The 19,692-nt window shown below is 32.3% G+C and overlaps 1 protein-coding gene across 2 annotated transcripts in view; it reads right to left on the reverse strand.

The window, feature by feature from the left end:
• Window positions 1–19,692, reverse strand: part of ZPBP (zona pellucida binding protein) — a 199,505-nt gene that overhangs the window by 135,549 nt on the left and 44,264 nt on the right. For both annotated transcript variants that reach the window (XR_012470594.1, XM_074196055.1), the window contains exon 4: window positions 1,993–2,142. Coding sequence is in view for 1 of the 2 variants with exons in the window: in XM_074196055.1 (XP_074052156.1) it covers window positions 1,993–2,142 (150 nt within the window). In the remaining variant the exon portion in view is untranslated. The remainder of the gene's footprint in view (window positions 1–1,992; window positions 2,143–19,692) is intronic.

The raw sequence follows: 19,692 nt of genomic DNA on the forward strand, positions 1-19,692 counted from the left end.
TCATTAAATAAGTGTAAAGTCTCTACTATGTGCCTGGCATTAAGAGGTATCTGTGAGATATCCTTCCTATTTATTTGCAAATTCCTTCTTTCTTCTGGTTTCATTTATAACAAGAACATCAAAGTTGATATGCTGTAATTTCTCCAATCATGTCTACTTGAAACCGCCCCAAAAAAAGATCTCACATTCCAAGAAGCAACAGCCAAGATAAGGTTTACACTCTGTCTAAAAATTGTGATTCTTGGGCCCACAGCCTCTTCTGCCACTCTGTCATACCAAATTCAGAAGCAAAAGGAGGTTGCAAAGTCTTAAGAGGGAGTTATTTTGGATTTGTTTTTTTTTTCAGGATTTCCATCACCAAGTCAAACATCACCATGTGTCAAACTACTGGCTACCAGTTGAGCCTTAGAAGTAACCTTAGTCTGTTGGCAAGACCATACTTGTTGCCTTTCCAATATGGTAATAATGGATTCCAGTTCAGCATTTGGAACATGGAGCCAAATCCGTGAATGGGCAATAGAGTGGGACTACATTAAAGTTTTGATAGATTAAGTAGTGATTACAGAATTAAGGAATAAAAAGAAAGGTTCTACAATTTTAACTAGCTCTTCATATTCCATTAAAATTTGCCCTAAATTATGTATATAATTTTATTTTTATATTAACATGATGTATATATTAATAATAATACATTTTAATGTTAATATGTATGTTCTAATGATGAGCTCCTATTTTTGTTTTTTTAAATTAAAGTGTACAGGAGCAGGGGAACTCATGTTCAACCATGAAGTGATAATAAGAGTACCTCTATACCCTTTGACCCAGCAACAACACAAGTAAGTATCTCAAAGAGATAAAAAAAAGAGGAGCTTTTTGTACAAAAATATTTATAGCAGCTTTTTTTAATTGGGGTAAAGAATTAGAAATTGAGGGGCTGCCCCTCAATTAGGGAATTGGTTTAACAGGTTATGGTATATGATTGTGATAGAATGATATTTTTCTATAAGAGAAGCACAACACTTTCCAAAAAATCTTTTAAGACATATGTAAACTGATGCACAATGAAATTAGCAGAATCAGAAAAAAAATTGTATACAATAACTATGAATGATTTATCTATTCTCAGTAATAAAATGATCCAAAACAATTCCAAAGCAGTCATGATGAAAAATCCACCTCCCGAGAGAATCAAAAATGTGGATCAAAGTATAGTTTTTCATTTTTTTGCATTCCTTTTTTGATCTATGTTTTCTTTCACATTATAAATAATATGGAAATATTTTGCATAATTGCACATTTGTAACTATATCAAATTGCTTACTGTCTCAGGAAGAGAAGAAGAGAATTCAAATTCAAAATCTTTTAAATTGCTAAAAATTGTTTTATGTGAAATTGAGAAAAAAATAAAAAAATTTAAAAGATAAAACTTTTAAATTTTTTAAAAGCACCAAGTAGTAATAAGTTCAAATTGCAGAGTAATATTCTATGAAGAAAAAAACACTCTCATAATGAACCAGTATGTGAAGAGTGAATTCATAAAACTATTATTCTAAAAAGTATATCTACAAACTGAATTTCACTAAACAATGATTTTTGCAAATAGATTTTGGATATTGAAAATTAAACTCTTGACTGTATTTTCAAATATAATAGATTTTGAAAGTTAAATTTTCATATCCATTGTTTATTTCAACTGTCCAACAAAGCCTAGAGAACTCAGTGTACCACACAGTGACACTTTGTCTCATTAAGCATTTTATCCAAATTCATTCTATATATTTCAATAATCCAAGCAAATATTATTTGCTTGAAGTAATTTCCTGTTATTAAATATTATGGTTTTCATATTTTAATTATAGTATTTCTAAAAGCTTAACTAAGAAGGATATTACAATTATGTGTGCTGTAACACTAAATTCTTTTATAAAAATTTAAAGAAATTAAACATTTTAAAGAAAAAAAATGAAGGCAAAAAGGAAATGTTCTTCTTACCATATATAACATATTTTAGGTGGAGATTTTTTTCCACTTCTTCTGCTGTACTTTTATATGAAAGGGTACAAGTGTAAATTCCAGTCATCTTTTCAGTGAAGTTTTGGAATATAAGGCTTCCTGTTGATGTTACATTTAAAGAGGAGTTTTCTAATAAAAAAATAAAATACAATTCTTAACTTCTAAGTTTAATCTAGTTTCTTAAGATAAATTACCAAAGTAAAGTTCTAACCAAATCAAAATTGTCAACAATCAAATGGGAAGATTCTAGCATTGGGGTGGATATAAGAAGGTGAAAAGAGAGAGATGACTAATTATGAGTTCTGTCACCTAAGGGGATATTGTTTCCAGGAAAAGTCCTTATAGAGTAAATTCATTAGCTAAACAGCTACATAAGTTATAGGGAGAGAGATAAATGAATCTATCAAATATTTATTGAACTCATGATGTACTAGGAAAATTAAAGACACAATCCTTCTAAAGGAATTTAGAGCCTATTTGGAATGAAAATACATTTAAAATTAATAAACAATGTAGAGAGTAAAATGTCAAGTCCAAAAAATAAGAAAAACATTTCCCTATTATTGTACTACTGTACAATAAGAAATGGTTGCCTCATGAGATAGTAAACTCTTGTCATTGCAGATATTAGAGGCTAGAAGACATAGAATTGCTATTAAAAGGACTCCTATATTTGGTGGGAGTATAGGTTGGATAATCTATAAAGCCCCATCCAAGTCTGTTTAATTACTATTTGGAACATTAATATGTAAGGTGGTAATACAGCTTCAGATAATAGTTTTTCTTAAATAATAAAATGTTTATCTCTCAATTTAATATACCATACCCATAAAAGTTAGCTGTTAGAATTCATCTCAGATGATGCTTATTCTCAATTTAAAATGTTGTGTTTGGGGGCAGCTAGGTGGCGCAGTAGATAGAACACCAACCCTGGAGTCAGGAAGACAGGAGTTCAAATGCAGCCTCAGACACTTAACAATTACCTAGTTGTGTGACCTTGGGCAAGTCACTTAACCCCACTGTCTTGCAAAAGCCATAAAAAATAAATAGATAAATAAACAAAGGAAATAATTTGTTTAATAACAAACAAAGTACCAAAGAATAGAAAGTCAGACTCAAAGTCAAAAAGACAAGGATTCTAGTACTACCTTTGACACATACTATTTTGGTCACTATGTGGTCACTGAAAGTCTCCAACTTCCAAGAAACTCCTGAAGATTATAAGCCTTACATCAATTGCAAATCCTCATTAGTAGAACTTCGTCAGTAGAAACTCTCTATCAGCAGAATCACTGGTCTACGCTGGATGTTGGGGGGAGGGGGAAATTAAAATTTCTTTCAAATAAAAATGGAATAGATGATAGGTTTTCAGAAAATAAATATAACCCTGTTGAGGTTGAAGACTAAGTGTAAGCTTTCAGCAAAGAGAAAAAGCATTTCTGAACATTAATGGACCAAGAATTTTTCTGCTGGTGGAGGAAGATGAACAAGAAGATATTTTTCTGCTGTATTCTTGACCATTCAATTTGAGCAGTGGCCATGATGATAAGGAGTAAAACTGCTTAAACATGTTTGCTTTAGTAATTTTATATTTATGTCTATGCTCCAACATTACGTTGGAAACCTCTCTCTAAATAAAATAATACTTCTAGCAGAAGTTTCCTTAGAATATTTCAGGATTCCAAATTAATGGGGATTTGGGTGAACTTTTAAACTTTCAACAGAAATGACATTTTTAATTTAACTAGAAAGATTAGCAGGAAATCTGATGCTGAAGGTAAAGTAAGATCTATTCATTTCAACTAATACAGAAAAGTTTATCACGAGTATAGTTTTGAAATCATTTCAGTTAAAAAAAGCAGAAATTAGGTTTCAGTTACAAATATGTTCAAAATTGCATATAGAATTGATTCTGACACTTTTCAAGTGAAAACTTAACTAGGGTAGCTAGTCTTAGGCTACTTCTTACTGATTTACAAGCTGATTGAGTTCCAGTCTATCATAAACAAATAATTGTGCTAGATGTAGTAGGAGATATTTGCTTATCCCTTAGTCTCTTTTATTATACTTAGGGTCTACAAATAAAATTTCTTTAGGAGCGGCTAAGTGGCACAGTTGATAGAGCACTGGCCCTGGAGTCAGGAGTACCTGAGTTCAAATCTGTCTCAGACACTTGATAATTACCTAGCTGTGTGGCCTTGGGCAAGCCACTTAACTCCATTTACCTTGCAAAAACCTCAAAAAAAAAACCTAAAAAAAACTCTAAAGAATTTATATTTACTATCAAGTAATAGTAAAGAAAAATATTCTATACCAGTATATGGCATCAGATGGGTGGAAGCAACAAAGAGAGATTGAATATTTCTGGAATTTGAAAAATAAGTATTTCAGAATCAGGGTTAGGATCAAAAGATCATAAAAGCTGCATCAGCAGAATTATGTCCACACTCTACCTAATTTCAAAAATAAAAGACATTTGCATCCATTCCCTATTCCACATTTCACTGTGTAATTCATTCAATGATGTCTCTCTAATGCCTATACTTCATTTCTTAGTGCTTATATCTGGTACAGTAGATAGAGCAACAGGCCTAGAGTCAGAAGACTCATCTTCCGGAGTTTAAATATGGCTTCAGTCACTAACTGTGACTTTGGGCAAATCACTTAACCCTGTTTTCCTCCATTTCTGCATCTTAAAATTAGATGGAGAAGGAAATGTACTTTTGCCAAGAAAAACCCCAAAAGGTATCATGAAGACTCATACATGATTTAAATGAATACAACCCCTTCCACAAATTCAAATTATTAAAAATTATGTAATACATAATATGTAACAATATTGTTTATTAGATCCTATCAATAATCAGGACCCTAGAGTAAGTTGGCTATCTACACAAACATGCAGAAGCCTTGTTCTTCAATAGAAGAAAAGGGAAAGCACTAGTGGTAATGTATCACCAACTGCCAACTCAAAATCCCATATACAAAACAGAGTTCACATTTCCCCCAAAAAAACCTTCCTCTCTTCTGAACTTCCCTAGTTCAGGTAACAGAACTTTATTTGCTCAATAAAAAGAGTTTGATAGAATGTATTATTTTCTTAATTTTTGCAAATAATCTGTGTACTGTAGATATCTTTAATATTTGATAGCATTTAGCCATAAATACTTAAGTTATGGTTGTTCTCCCACTGACCCTTTCTTACTTTCTTTACAGCTTGTTCACTTTCACCTTCTGAGATTTGGTTGCTCTTTTTCATGCTGTTAATTTGGTTATTTTATATTTTTGTAAATAGTTCTGTACTAAAAAAATTAAAAGTTCTCCTGGCTTTTGTGTGTAGTGAGTTCAAATTATTATTTTCTTTTCTGTTTGCTGTGAATTTGTTCATTTTTCTTATTATTATTATTATTATTCACATTCTTTTAATCAGATTTTCTGAAATTTAATTTGTTAGTCTTTTGAAAGCATAGCTTCATTTGATTATTTCTATAATCTGTTTTTCATTGTACCTATTTCTCCTCCATTTTTCAAGATATTTTCTTTTGTGCTTACTCTGAATTATCTCATTTTTAATTGCATACTCAGTTCATTAGAACATTTTTTTCTCTTGTGATGATTTATGTTTGACATTTTCCAGTCAAGAATTGCTTTAGCTGCATCCCATATTTTAAAATACTGCTTCATAATTTTTCTAGTTGATGTAAATATCCTTTCTTTACTTGTTCTTAAATGCATTATTCAGATTCCACTCAAATCTACATTTATAAAGCTATTTTTTGTTCATGTTCCCTATTTCATTGCATTACAATCAGCAGGAAATGTATTTAGTATTTCTATTTTATTTGCATTTGTAAATTTTCTGTCTCTAAGCACATTTCATTTTTGTGTATGGTGCTATGACACATATTTATGCTTTATTTTTCACATTCCTTAGAGATCCTAAATCTTTCAGATCTAACTGTTCCAAGTTTGTTAGGTTTTGTTTTTCTTTTTTTTATCTTTCTTAGCCTTATCCATCTGTAAGAGAGAAAAATTATCTTCTATTTTTTTCTTATAATCTAGGTCTTTCTACAATTAATTTTGCTCTTTAACTTTGGTCACTAAAAATAGTTAATCTATGCATCCGTACTGTTTCCTTATTTTATATGTCTAGATATTGTCATTCAAAATTTTGCTTTGTTTTGCATAATACTTGATTAAAGCTTTTATGGAATTAACTGATGCACACTAAATTTTCTATTTAAAAGCATAAAAGTCCACCTTCTCCAGAAACCCTTTCCTAATACCTCTTAATTCTACTTCCTTCTTTCTGTAGCTAGCTTTGTATTTATGTATTCCATGTAGTCTCCCCAATTAGACTGTAAGCTCCTGTAGACACTGTTTTTGCCTTTGTAAACTCAGCAAAATAGGTATTTATTGACTGCTTTTTGTCTGTCTGACAAAGGATCATATATTTGGAACTGGCAGAGACAGAGATGTCATCAAGTGCTAGCTCTCATTTTACATTGAGAAAAGTAAAGTCCAGAAAGGATAAGTGATTTGCCTAAGGTCACATAATTAGCATGGAAGGATTTAAATTCAGATCTTCTTAATTCCAGCTCTGATAGTCTACTAATATTCTACTCACCTCTTCATAGAAGGGAGTGATGTGGCATTTTCCCCATTTTTTTTTCTTCTGGGCAAAGTTGGCCATTATAAATGCAATGTTTAGTTTCATTTTTTTAGTACCTTTTGTTTTCCCATAGACAATTTTGTAACCATTATGCATATTAGAATATTTGTTTGTTATGCAGTTTTTCAAGAAGTTTCGTTTTGCTTTTTCCTCATTATTTTTCTTCCCATCCACTCTATTTGACTTTATTTTCTGATTGATAGATCCTGCTATTACTTATTTCATATTTCCTCTATGCTCTTCATGAAGGTAAATTTTCCATTAGAAAGATTAAGTTTGAGCTGCCTCTTTTATTCTCTTTCTATATTATTGCATTTATAGGTCTTAAAGGATGTTTTCTTTTGAAATTTTTCTTGGAAGTTGAGGAAATAGCACAATCACATGGAGCAATGTGATGTGGTGTCAGTCAATGTCCAATTTTTTTTTGGGGGGGTCTATTACAAGACAATGGGGTTAAGTGATTTGCCCAAGGTCACACAACTAAGTAATTATTAAGTGTCTGAGGCCAGATTTGAACTCAGGTCCTCCTAACTCCAGGGTCATTGTTCTATCCACTATACCACCTAGATGCCCCGTGTTCCATTTTTTTAATGAAAATTAGTCATATCCCATGTTTTTTCTATAGTCAATTTCTGTTTTGAGCTAGTATTAGTATTCTATCACTGGATGCATAAGCCTCTACCCACCACCACCACTATCTCAGCAACTTTCAGAACTCTTACTCCCTTCTCCTGGAAGAGATGATGTCCAAAGAAGTAGAAATAAAATAGGGCAGCTTTTTGGCACAGTGGATAGAGCACTGGCCCTGAAGTAAAATCCGGCCTCAGATACCTAATACTTACTTAGCTGTATGACCTTGGGCAAGTCACTTAATCCCATTGCCTCATAAAAAAACAAACATTTCTCAGAGAAGATGGTCTTCTAATGTAGATATTTCTTCCTTTTCCAGATATGTCATTATAAGGACCAATGATTTACTAAATATATATAAACATATTAATATATAGATATGCATTGTATGTTCATATACATATAAACATATATGTGAATACTCAAATATATATTATATATATAAACATTATATGTGTATATGTATGCATACATGCATAGCTATGGGAATATTCTTTAGTGACAGTCTTTCAGAGATCTTCCTTCTAATTTCTTCCATACCACTCGCTCTAAGATACTGTTATCCTTGGTTCCTGTAACCTCTACTCTGATTGAGAGACAATTTCACATTTCATCTATGGGTTTGGTAGAGAATGGTTTACTCCCTCTGCCAATTACTTTTCCCCCCATTTGTATAATATCTCAATCTGAGAGTCATAAAGATTCCCTTCTATTGATAAGACTCAGTTCTCATATCAAAATCAAGTACTTAAGCAATCACCCCAATAACTACAACACATGAAGGCATAACTCATTTACTGCACTTCACTTTACTGCGCTTAGCAGATATTGCATTTTTTACAAATTGAAGGTTTGAGACAACCCTTACTTGAGCAAGTCTATTGTAGTTTTTTTCCCAAGAGCATGCATTCATCTAATGTCTCTACATCACATTTTGATAATTCTTGCAACATTTAAAAATTTTTTCATTATTCTCATATCTGTCATGGTGATCTGTGATCAGTGATCTTTGAAGGACTGTTATAATGTTTTTAGGCACCACAAACTGTGCCCATATGTGATGGCAAATGTAATTGATAAATGTGGTTCTGACTACTTCACTGACCAGCTGTTCCAGAACTCTCCTTAAGTCTCCCCATTCTTTGAAACACAACAATATTGGAATTAGGATATTTATTAATCTAATAGTGATCTCTTAAGTTTTCAAGTGAAAGGAAAAGTCAATCAATGTGGCAAACTTAATTGTTTCTTTATTATAAAAAATTGCCATATCCACCCCAACCTCCAAACATTACCATCCTGATTAGTCAGTAGTCAATATCAAGGCAAAAAAAAAAGATTACAATTCATTAAAGGCTTAGATGATGGATAATATGTTTTACCAATAAAGTATTTTTTCATTACACCATCTTTGTAGATATAATATAGACTTCAGTATAGTGTAAACATAATATTTATATGCATTGGGGAAAAAAAAACATGTGATTCATTTTATTGCAATTTTTGCTTTATTGTTGTGGTCTGGAACCAAAACCACAATATCTCCAAAGTTTGCTTGTTATAAAATGAGAAGTTTATTTCAATAGCAAATCGTTTTTTACTGAAAATCAAATTTGTCTTCTTGTGATTCTCTTGTACAGAATTGCAAGTCAAACCTTTGTATTTTGTTTTCTTTTTATCAGGGATGTCTCAAATGCCTCTCTCACTGAAAAGTCCATCTTTTTTCATTAGTGCCTGGTCTTGATTTTACACTGTTATTTAGGATGGTAGCTTGAACACTTTGATTTTGAGGAATGTTATTCTATTCCTTGCAGCAATTTCTTCTGACTACATGATGATTCTGGATTATTTTAACTGACTTTCCTTTTTTATTTGAAGGTCTTCATCCTGGCTACTTCCAAAATGTTTTTCAATATAATTCAGTAGTAGTGAAATTTAAGTACTTCATGTCTGAGAGTTTGATGCATTTTTTCTTTATCATTAGTGACCTGTGAATTCTTTCAATCAGTTATATGATATCTGTTTTCAAAGGTCTGAACAGTTTTCTTGTATTGTTTCCTGAAAGATGATATTCAGGTTTTAATTGTTTTTTTAATCTTTCATATTCTTCTGGAAGTGCTAAGATACAAAAGTTATGTGTAGGCTTCTTGTCTTCAAAGTTAGTTATTTTTAACTTAGATAAAATTCATGCATTATTTTGAAATTGTTGACTTGTGCTTCTCTTCATCCCAATGTTTTCCACTTCAGTATTTTTTGAATTCTAAATAAATTCCTCTCCATTGTCTCCCAGAACTTTTATTTTTTGGGAAAAGTTTTCTTCATATTTTTAATTTTTCCTACTTGACTACTTGAATTTTTGATTTTGCTTTAAGAGCTATTTCATTCCTAACTTTGTTAAAAAAATTTCTCTTTTTAACAGTTTGGAATTTCTTGCTGTTATTCCATGAATGAATGAAGGGACGGTCTGCAGAATTACCTTTTTCATTGGACAATTTTGGTTTGTTGTCCTTAATATCATAATAATTGATCAATTTGCTCTAGCTTCTTTTTGAACTCTTTATTCATTCTTCCTTCTGTCTTTAGTATACTTTGTTGGTCTATCTGTTTGTGACATTTCTTATTTGTTCCCAAACCATCTCTCTCTCTCTCTCTTCCCCTCTTATATTTTATCCTTCTATATTCTACTGTATATACTTCTATATTCTACTGTATATACTGTATATACTCTATATACATCTACTATATTCTACTATATTCTGATGCACAGAAGAACCCCAAGACTGGATATATAGCTTTCCCCCAGGCTCTTGGTACTGAGGGACATGAGATGAGTTATGCCTATATCCCTCCTCAGTAACCTCCAGGGATATATGACTTCACCCACTTGACTGTCCAGTCTCCATTTACTTAGGCATAGCCATTCTTTACTCTCTAACCTATGTTTCTCTGCTATACTTTGCACTACCCTGTATCTTCTACCTTTCCTGTATTTTCCACCTCACTCCCTCTAATCACCTTTCCCTTCCAGAAGGAATTGCCTGGCTTGAGAAATCAATGAATGCTGCCTTTTATGCTACAGGGTTTGGGTTTCTGGATTTTTTTTTGGTAAGGCAATTAGGTCAAGTGACTTGCCCAAGGTCATCCAGCTAGGTCAACTATCAAATGTATAAATCCAAATTTGAACTCAGGTCCCTAGAGCTGGTGTTCTCTTCACTGTGCCACCAAGCAGCTCCCTAAGCAGTAGGGTTTTTGCCAATGTAGGGGAAAAAGAGGGACAAAGAAGTTCAGGTTAAATAACTAGTATGGGATATATGGGCAGGGATTCTAACATCTGGACTCTAAGCCTGAAGATTACTTCTACAATTATTCCTGGTGCAGATAGAATAGTTTCTGGAGAGGGGAAGGGGCTGGGGAGGGGATTCTGAGTGAAAATTGTTCATAAAATACAGTTCTCCACTTTTATTTCATAAAGTTTTTACCTTGAATGATGATTCTGTCTTCTTGTGAATTCAGCTGAAATTACTCTATCTGGTACATAATTCCTTTTTTTCTGAGATTTTGGGAATTCTGTTGGTTGCTGGAAGCAACTATTCTGCCATCTTGCTGGTCATTTGATCCTGAACCCTTCCTCCACTCTTGACATGCTTGCTACAAATGAAACCAGAAGACAAAAGGAAGTTGCAACTAAATCGAAGGATGGCTCACAAGTTCTCCTTGGGCAGACAAATAATGGTGTTGGTGAAGTTGAAATCATTTCATGGGATGTCTGGTCCCTTGTATTGCAGTACTCATAATAAATATTTGCAGAAAGACCACCATGAAAAATAATTGCAAAGATAGAGAATATTATAATACAAAATGGATAATTTTGATTACATTAAATTAAAAAGGATCTGCACAAATAAAACCAATGCAACCAAGATTAAAAGGAATTGAGTGAGTTGGGAAACAATTTTTACAAATAACATTTCTGATAAAGAACTCATTTCTAAAATATATAGAGAGAATTGAATCAAATTTTTAAGAATACAAGTCATTCTCCAATTGATAAATGATCAAAGGATACAAAACAGGCAATTTTCAAATGAAGAAATTAAAGCGATGTATAGTCACATAAAAAAAAATTGCTGCAAACCATTACTGATGAGAGAAATGCAAATTAAAACAACTCTTATCTATCAGATTGGTCAATATGACAAGAAAGGAAAATTATCAATGCTGGAGGGGATGTGAGAAAATTGGGACATACCCTCTCCAAAATTGGTACTATTGGTAAAACTGTGATCTGATCCAACCTTTCTGAAAAGCAATTTGGAACTACACCTAACAGCAAGAAAATTGTGCATACCCTTTGATCCAGCAATATCCAACAACTAGTATGAATCTCTAAGGGATCATAAGAAAGAGGAAAAAATCCCCATGTAAAAAAAATATTTATAGCATCTTTTTTTTTTGAAGTGGCAAAGAATTGGAAATTGAGATGTTCATCAAATGGGAAATGGCTGAAAAAGTCATTTATATGAATATGATGGCGTACTGTTGTTCTATAATTCATAAGCAGTTGGTCTTCAGAAAAAGCCTAGAAAGACTTACATGAACTGAAACTGAGTGGTGAGAAGAACATTGTACACATTAACAGCAACATTTTATGATCAACTATGATGGTCTTGCATCAAAGACAATTCTAAAGGACTTGTGATGGAAAATACCATCAACATCCAGAGAAGGAACTATGGATTCTGAATGCAGACCAAAGCATGCTACTTTCAATTTGTAAAATTTGCTTTATGTTTTATATTAGGGATCTTCTTTTTGCTTCTCATGAATTTTCCCTTTTGTTCTCATTCTTTCACAACATGAATAATATGGAAATACTAAATTAGATTATTCACTGTCAAATAAGAGGGGAAGGAGGTGAGGAAGAAAGAAAAATGTGGAACTGAAAAGCTTACAAAAGTTCTACCAGTTTCTGCTACATGATGAAAAGGGGAAAAATACTAATATCATAAGTTACAAATAATATACATCTGGCATAATCAGTCATATTTCCCACATGTGAATTTTAATCACTTAAAAACACCAACACATTTGATTTAAGGGATATTTTTCTAAAACATGCCATACAATGCTTACTCTTCTTACCCACATCTAGCACAATGCCCTGACTTTCAGAAGTCTTGACAAATGTTTGTTGAACTGAAAAAAATATTCAAGGAATAATAAAATAATTCTTGCTAAGGGTCATCATTATGAATATTGATAATAGTACTGTACTCCTGTATATTATAACTAATTAATGGTCTCAAAAAGTTTAAAGTATGTAGGGTTGATTGTTCTATCACTAAATGGCTAAAGATATAACTTCTTGGTTTTTAATACTTGCCAATAGTGTTTCTATCTTTGTCTTACTGTTCACAATCATTTTTTTGCTGCCAAAAATTGTAATTTTGTGCCATAAAGCCCCTTTCAAATTTACTTCATTTGTATACTTTGTGTTCGAAATTCAAATGAGGTCTATAAAAATTGTGACAAAAATAAAAATTAGCAGTCTCTGAAGGAACTTCAGAGGTTTACTTATTTGGAGGATATATGTGCATCTTTAGACATATACATGAAAATATGATACATACACACACAGAAAGTACTCTAATTTTTTTTATTTAGTTTCTAGTTCAATAGATTCCAGATAGCTGAAGTTGTAAGATCAATGTTCTCTACATAAATGATATTTTATATCTATTTTTTAAAACTATTTTGCTGGTAGTCTTTGCCACTGAATCCCTTTAATGACCACAGTTTTTACTGAACCTGTGGTTTCAATGACCTAGGAAAGTGGCTCTCATAATGCCCAGAGTAATATAATAGGTTAAGTGACTCACTCAGGGTCACAACCAGTGTATGTCAAAGGTAGAACTTGAACACAGATTTTGATTCTGAGACTAGCACTCTATTAACTATGCCACATTGCTTTCGGAATGCTTAAAGAGAGTGAGAGAGAGACAGAGAGAGAGAGAGAGAGAGAGAGAGAGAGAGAGAGAGAGAGAGAGAGAGTGTGTGTGTGTGTGTGTGTGTGTGTGTGTGTGTGTGTGGCAATATAGTTAGATCCTAATCACTACAAATAATGAATCCAATAAAGTGGTAACATTATTTGAATTCACACTACATGTTTCCATTTGTAGAGAATCAATTACTATTTTATTTTACATAATCATAACCCAAAATAATGTGATTCAATATTTTTAACCACTTCACATTGTTCAATATTGGTATTAAGTGTGATGATAATGTAGATAGATGCATATATAATACATTCCTTTCATACAAAAGGGAAAAATATACTTCAAATTTGAAATATATATATATATATAAAGTATTAACAGTATTTTTACTTTAAAAATTTCAAATTATTGAGAATACCATAGCATTTATTCTGATATTCTATTTTCATTTGTTTTAAAACTATCTATGAATAGTTGTAACATGCATTTGCTTCAACATTCACATAAAGGCTAGAAACTGTAATTTATTCCCTAGAATTATAAAACTTTGTACAGAAATTAAGACAAATATACTTCTTACAATAGTGAGATAATTTTAGTAACATCTGTTAAAAATTCAAAGTCATTTCTTACCTTCTCATGTTTTATGAGATGCTACAAATCCAGACCAGATGACCTGTCGGCAAAGGCATCCAATCAGAGAAGTAAGGTGTAGCTGTAAGGTGTCTCTTTTTCTTTAAAAATGTGAATGATGGGGGCAGCTAGGTAGTGCAGTGGATAGAGCACCGGCCCTGGAGTCAGGAGTACCTGAGTTCAAATCTGGCCTTAGATACTTAATAATTTCCTAGCTGCGTGTGACCTTGGGCAAGTCACCGAACCCCATTGCCTTAAATAAATAAAACTTTAAAAAAGTAATTATAAAAATGTGAAGGATGATTACAGCTAATTTTAAAATATGCAAATCAAAATTCCCAAGTAAATTTTAATTTGTTCAAGAGATAAAGAATATTTAGTCAAATAAAACTAATAATCAGAAGAAATTAAAATGGCCAAAAACTTAAACATACAGTCATGTTTGCAATAAAAAAATCAACATATCAGAGCATTACATTAATCCAAATTAGAACTAAGGCCTGATAATTTCAAGATTATGAAAAACATGTCAGGAATCTAGTCATCCATCCATTTTTCAGGGTGGAAATTTCTCCAACACTGGATTATTGTCTAATTAATTTTAAATTTTATTTATCTAAAGACTATCCAATTTGATGCTGAAATCTGCTATTTTATCTTATTAGATAGAAACCCTTCTAAATTAAGCATATAATATACCCAAACTATTTTTCTGTGCTGCTGTTCAGTCATTTTGCAGTTTGGTCTTATCTTCATAACCCCATTTGAGGTTTTCTTGACAAAAAAGTGATTTGTCATTTCTTTCTCCAGATCATTTACAGATGAGGAAATGGAAGTAAACAGGGTTAAGTGACTTGTGAAGAGTTACACAGCTATTAAGTGTCTGAGTTCGGATTTGAATTTATGAATATTAGTCTTACTGACTCTAGACCTGGCACTTTATCCACTGAACACCTATATAAAGCTATTATCTAATAACAAATGACACAGAAGTAGAAATTTAAATAAAATGTATTATTAAATTAAATATTATTATATTAACCAAAAACTATTACTGGCAAACAAAACTAATAAAAACTTGCAATGTCAATAAATCTGTTTTCATTATATTTAAAAACTTCAAATGAGTCTGTGATTTCCCTCCATTGGTACACATCACAACCACCATATTTTTCCTTATCTTTTATCTATGTTCTCACATATTTCCTCCACAGTGATACAAGACTTTTCTCTATGCCTTTTTATGTTTTTATTTTTATTCTTGGTAATCTTGAACTTTTGTTCCTCCATATGAATTTTGTAATTTTTTTTCCTTGTTCTATAAACTATCACTCTGGTAGCTTGAATGGTACAGTATTGAATAACTTTTCTCTACTATATATAATTTTTGTCCTTATATTTAGAAATGTACTATTTGCTATATTAAGGAAAGTTTTTTATTCCTTTTTTCCTTTTATTCCAGAGTTTAATAAAAGTAACTGATTTTGAATTTCCTTTTTAGCATTGATAAAATATAGTTTTGCCATTTATATTATTAATAAAGTTTACTATATTTATATAGTTTTCTATATGTTAAACTAACTCTGCATAGCTAGTATAAAAACAACTTGGCCATAATTAATCTCTAAATATATTGCTGAAAACTACTAGCTAATTTTTGAAAAAACTTTTTGTATCAATGTTCATTAGGAATATTGATCTATATTTTTTTCAGTTTAGTCTCTTCCATGTTTGGGTAGTAACTACTGGTTTAGGTATGATCTCTTATAGCTCAGAAAGAGATTGGAAAGGGACCTCATTACTGCAGAAGGTTTGTATGTAGTATGATAATTGCACTTTGAATGTATGACAGAATTCACTTGTGAATCTATCTAATCTTAGAAATCTATTTTTCTTGGAGAGTTCATTTCTGTCTTCCTTAATTTCTTTTTCTGATATTGGGACCTTTAACAGTCTATTTTTTTAAAAATTCTGCATGTTTTGTATTCTTATTAAAAATATATTATTTTACTTTAATGTTTCCCCAGACACATGTAAAAACAAGTTTTAACATTCATTCTTAAAAATTTTGAGTTTTGAATTCTCTCCCTTCTTCCCACCCCAGACCACTCATTGAAAAAGCAAATTTAGGGGCGGCTAGGTGGTGCAGTGGATAGAGCACTGCCCCTGGAGTCAGGAGTACCTGAGTTCAAATCAGGCCTCAGACACTTAATAATTACCTAGCTGTGTGGCCTTGGGCAAGCCACTTAACCCCATTGCCTTGTAAAAACAAAAAAAAGCAAATTATTTGATACAGGTCAAAAATATGTAATCAATGTAAAACATTTCCAAAGAATCATGCTATTAAAATATACCTAGATTTCTCCCTTTCCTCAAAAAAAAAGAAAACACAAGAAAAATAAAGTAAACAAAAAAGTATACTTCAATCTGTGTTCAGACACCATCATCTAGCTTTTTCTCTGGGGATGGATAGCATTCTTTAGCATTAGTCCTTCAGAACTGTCTCGGATCACAGTTCTGCTAAGGAAAACTAAGTCATTCACAGCTGACCATCCTATAGCACTGCTGTTACTTTGTACATGATAACATTTCACAATTCAGCTGCTTATCATTTCTTAAAGCAGAAGAGCATTCCATCATAATTGCATGCCATAGTTTTGTTCAGTCACTCCCCAACTGATGGCATCCCCTGAATTTCCAATTGATTGCTACCAGTAAATAGCTGATATAAGTATCCTTATACATATAGATCCTATTCCTTCTTGCTTTTCATCTCTTCAGGAATACAGACCTAGTAGTGATATTTCTAGGTTAAAGGGTAAACATGGTTTTATAGTAACTTTAGGCATAATTTCAAATTGTTCTACATAAATCCCCCAATAGTGCATTAATATTATTTTCCCTATATCCCCTCCAATATTTGTCATTGTCCCTTTCTGTACTATTAACCAATCCTCATAATTGCTCTAATTTGCATTTCTCAATCAATAATGAGTTAGGACTTTTTTGAGGGGAATGGCCTTTTTTTATATAAATTTGACTCAGTTTCTTCCTATGCTTGAGAAATGAGACCTTTATCAGAGAAATTTGTTTCAACTTTTTCCTCCAAAGTTACTATTGTTAACTGTATTTCCCGTCATTCAATTTCCCCAATTCTCATTTATTCTGTTCTCTATTCTATTTAGGCTTTCCCACCTTTAAAAGTATTTTGCTTCTGACTACCCCTCCCACAATCTGCCCTCCCTTCTTTCCCCCCCTCCTCCCTTTCTCCCATCCTTTTCTCCTCCTACTTTCATGTAGTTTAAGATAGATTTCTATACCCAATTGAGAGGTGTATGTTATTCCTTCTCTAAGACAATTCTGATTAGAATAAGGCTCACTCACTTCCTCTTACCTTCCCTCTGTTCTACTCCACTGCTCATCCTATCTCTCTCCTAGTACATTCCTTTATCACTGTCACTATCTTAACTACATTTTAATATATTTAATATATTGTAATTTAATATATTTAATATTTAATTTAATATAATTTAATAAATTGAATATATATTCAACTCCCACCTCTGTCTGGTCTATATATGTTCCATCTAACGGTCTGAATAAATGAGAAAGTTCCTAAATCATTTTCCCATGCAGGAATAAAAGCAGTTTTCATAATAAGTTTCTTATAATATCCCTTTCCAATTTACCTTTTTAGGTTTCACTTGAGTCTCATATTTGAAAATCAAATTTTTTGTTCAGCTCTAGTCTTTTCATCAGGAAAGTTTGAAAGTCCCCTATTTCACTGAATATCCATATTTTTCCCTGAAAGATGCTCAATTCTGCTGGGCAATTGATTTTTGTTTACAATTAAAACTTTTTTGCATTCCAGAACATCATCTTCTACATCCTAAAATATCTTAAGGTAGAAGCTGCTAAATCTTGTGCTACTCTGACCAAGGCTCCATGAAATTTTAATCATTAGAAATCCTTGAACTAGGAGCTCTGACATTTGACTATAACATCCCATGGAGTTTTCATTTGGGAACCTCTTTCAGTAAGTGATCAGTGAATTCATTCAATTTCTAGAATATCACGATAGTTTTCCTTGATAGATGATGTCTAGGCTCTTAATACCAATCATGATTTTCAAGGAGTACAAAAATTTTTAAATGATCTCTTCTGGATCTATTTTCCTGGTCATTTGTTTTTTCCAATGAGACATTTCACATTGTCTTCTAGTTTTTCATTCTTTTGATTTTGTTTTATGGTTTCTAGATTTCTCACAAAATTATCAGCTTCTCTTAGCTCCATTCTACATTTGAAGGAATTCTTTTCTTTAGAGAGTATTTGCACCTTCTTTTCCATTTGACCAGTTCTGCTTTTTTGTTTTTTAGTTTTTGCAAGGCAATGGGGTTAAGTGGCTTGCCCAAGGCCACACAGCTAGGTAATTATTAAGTGTCTGAGGCTGGATTTGAACTCAGGTACTCCTGACTCCAACTGCAAGACCAGTGTTCAATCCACTGCTCCACCAAGCTGCCCCCCCCAATTCTGCTTTTTAAGGTATTTTTCTACCCATTGGTTTTTTGTAACTCTTTTTCCATTTGATCCAGTCTAGTTTTTAAGATGTTTTCTTCTTCAGTATTTTATTGTGCCTCCTTCACTAAACTGCTGACTCAGTTTTCATGATTTTCTGGCATCATTCTCATTTCCTCCTCCCAATTTTTCTTCCATCTCCCTTACTTGATTTTTCAAAATCCTTTTTTAGTTTTTCCATGTATGAAAATAATTCATATTTTTCTTGGAGACTTTGGATGTAGAAGTTTTGACTTTATTATCTTCTATATGTGTTTTGATCTTCACTATCACCATAGTAACTTTCTATGGTCAGATTTTTTTTTCTTCTGTTGCTTGCTCATTTCCCCAGTCTATGACTTGATTTTAATACTTTTTTTTTTTAAAGTGGGTTTCTGCTTCAAGAGTGGAAGGCACATTGTCCCAAGATTTTGGACTTTTTTGAAGCTGTTTTCAGGGTTACTTCTAGGAATCTGCAAGTTTTTAGTTCTTCTAAGGTGGTATGATTTAAAGAGATGTTTTTATTACTCTCCTGACTTTTTTTCTGGTCTGTGGAAGACTATAAGTATTACTTTCTGCCCTTACTGCTCCTCCTCTGTACTGTTAAAACACTTTCACCTTAACCTCTAGTCTGACCTTGGCCATGTTCTCATTGGTAAAGCCAAGCTAGATTATGAAAGTCTTGATGATCAATTTAAGATCACCCTGTCCGGGAACAATACAAGACCCCCTGGACCACTACCAAGTGGCAAACTATCCAATGCAGGACTTGGATAACTCTTAAAACACCCATGGACCCTGAGGAGACATTGAAGGAGACTCTGGCCTACATTACTAAAAAAAAAAAAAAATGAGGTCTTTAACTTCTTTTAACTTTATCACTTTCTCTGCAATGTAATGACTTAATAAATCTTTTTTTTCCTTTTTTTTACACCTGCATTCTCAGATTGATTTGTGATTTATCACAAGAAAAAAAAAACAAGCCCCCATAACAATCCTCCTACTTAAGAACTTTCACTGGCTCCCTATTGCCTCTAGGGGGAAAAAAAAGTACTAGAATTAAGAGAGTTTTTAAAAAAAAGTTATAGAAGGTAGGGATTTAGTTGGAGGGAGACATGAAGTAAGTCAGGGAAATCAAGAGGTAGAGTTGAGGAAAGAGAGAGTATTTTAGTCATGAGGGACATACAGTGA

Source organism: Macrotis lagotis, chromosome 8, assembly GCF_037893015.1.
Source record: "Macrotis lagotis isolate mMagLag1 chromosome 8, bilby.v1.9.chrom.fasta, whole genome shotgun sequence".
NCBI classification, from domain to species: domain Eukaryota; kingdom Metazoa; phylum Chordata; class Mammalia; order Peramelemorphia; family Peramelidae; genus Macrotis; species Macrotis lagotis.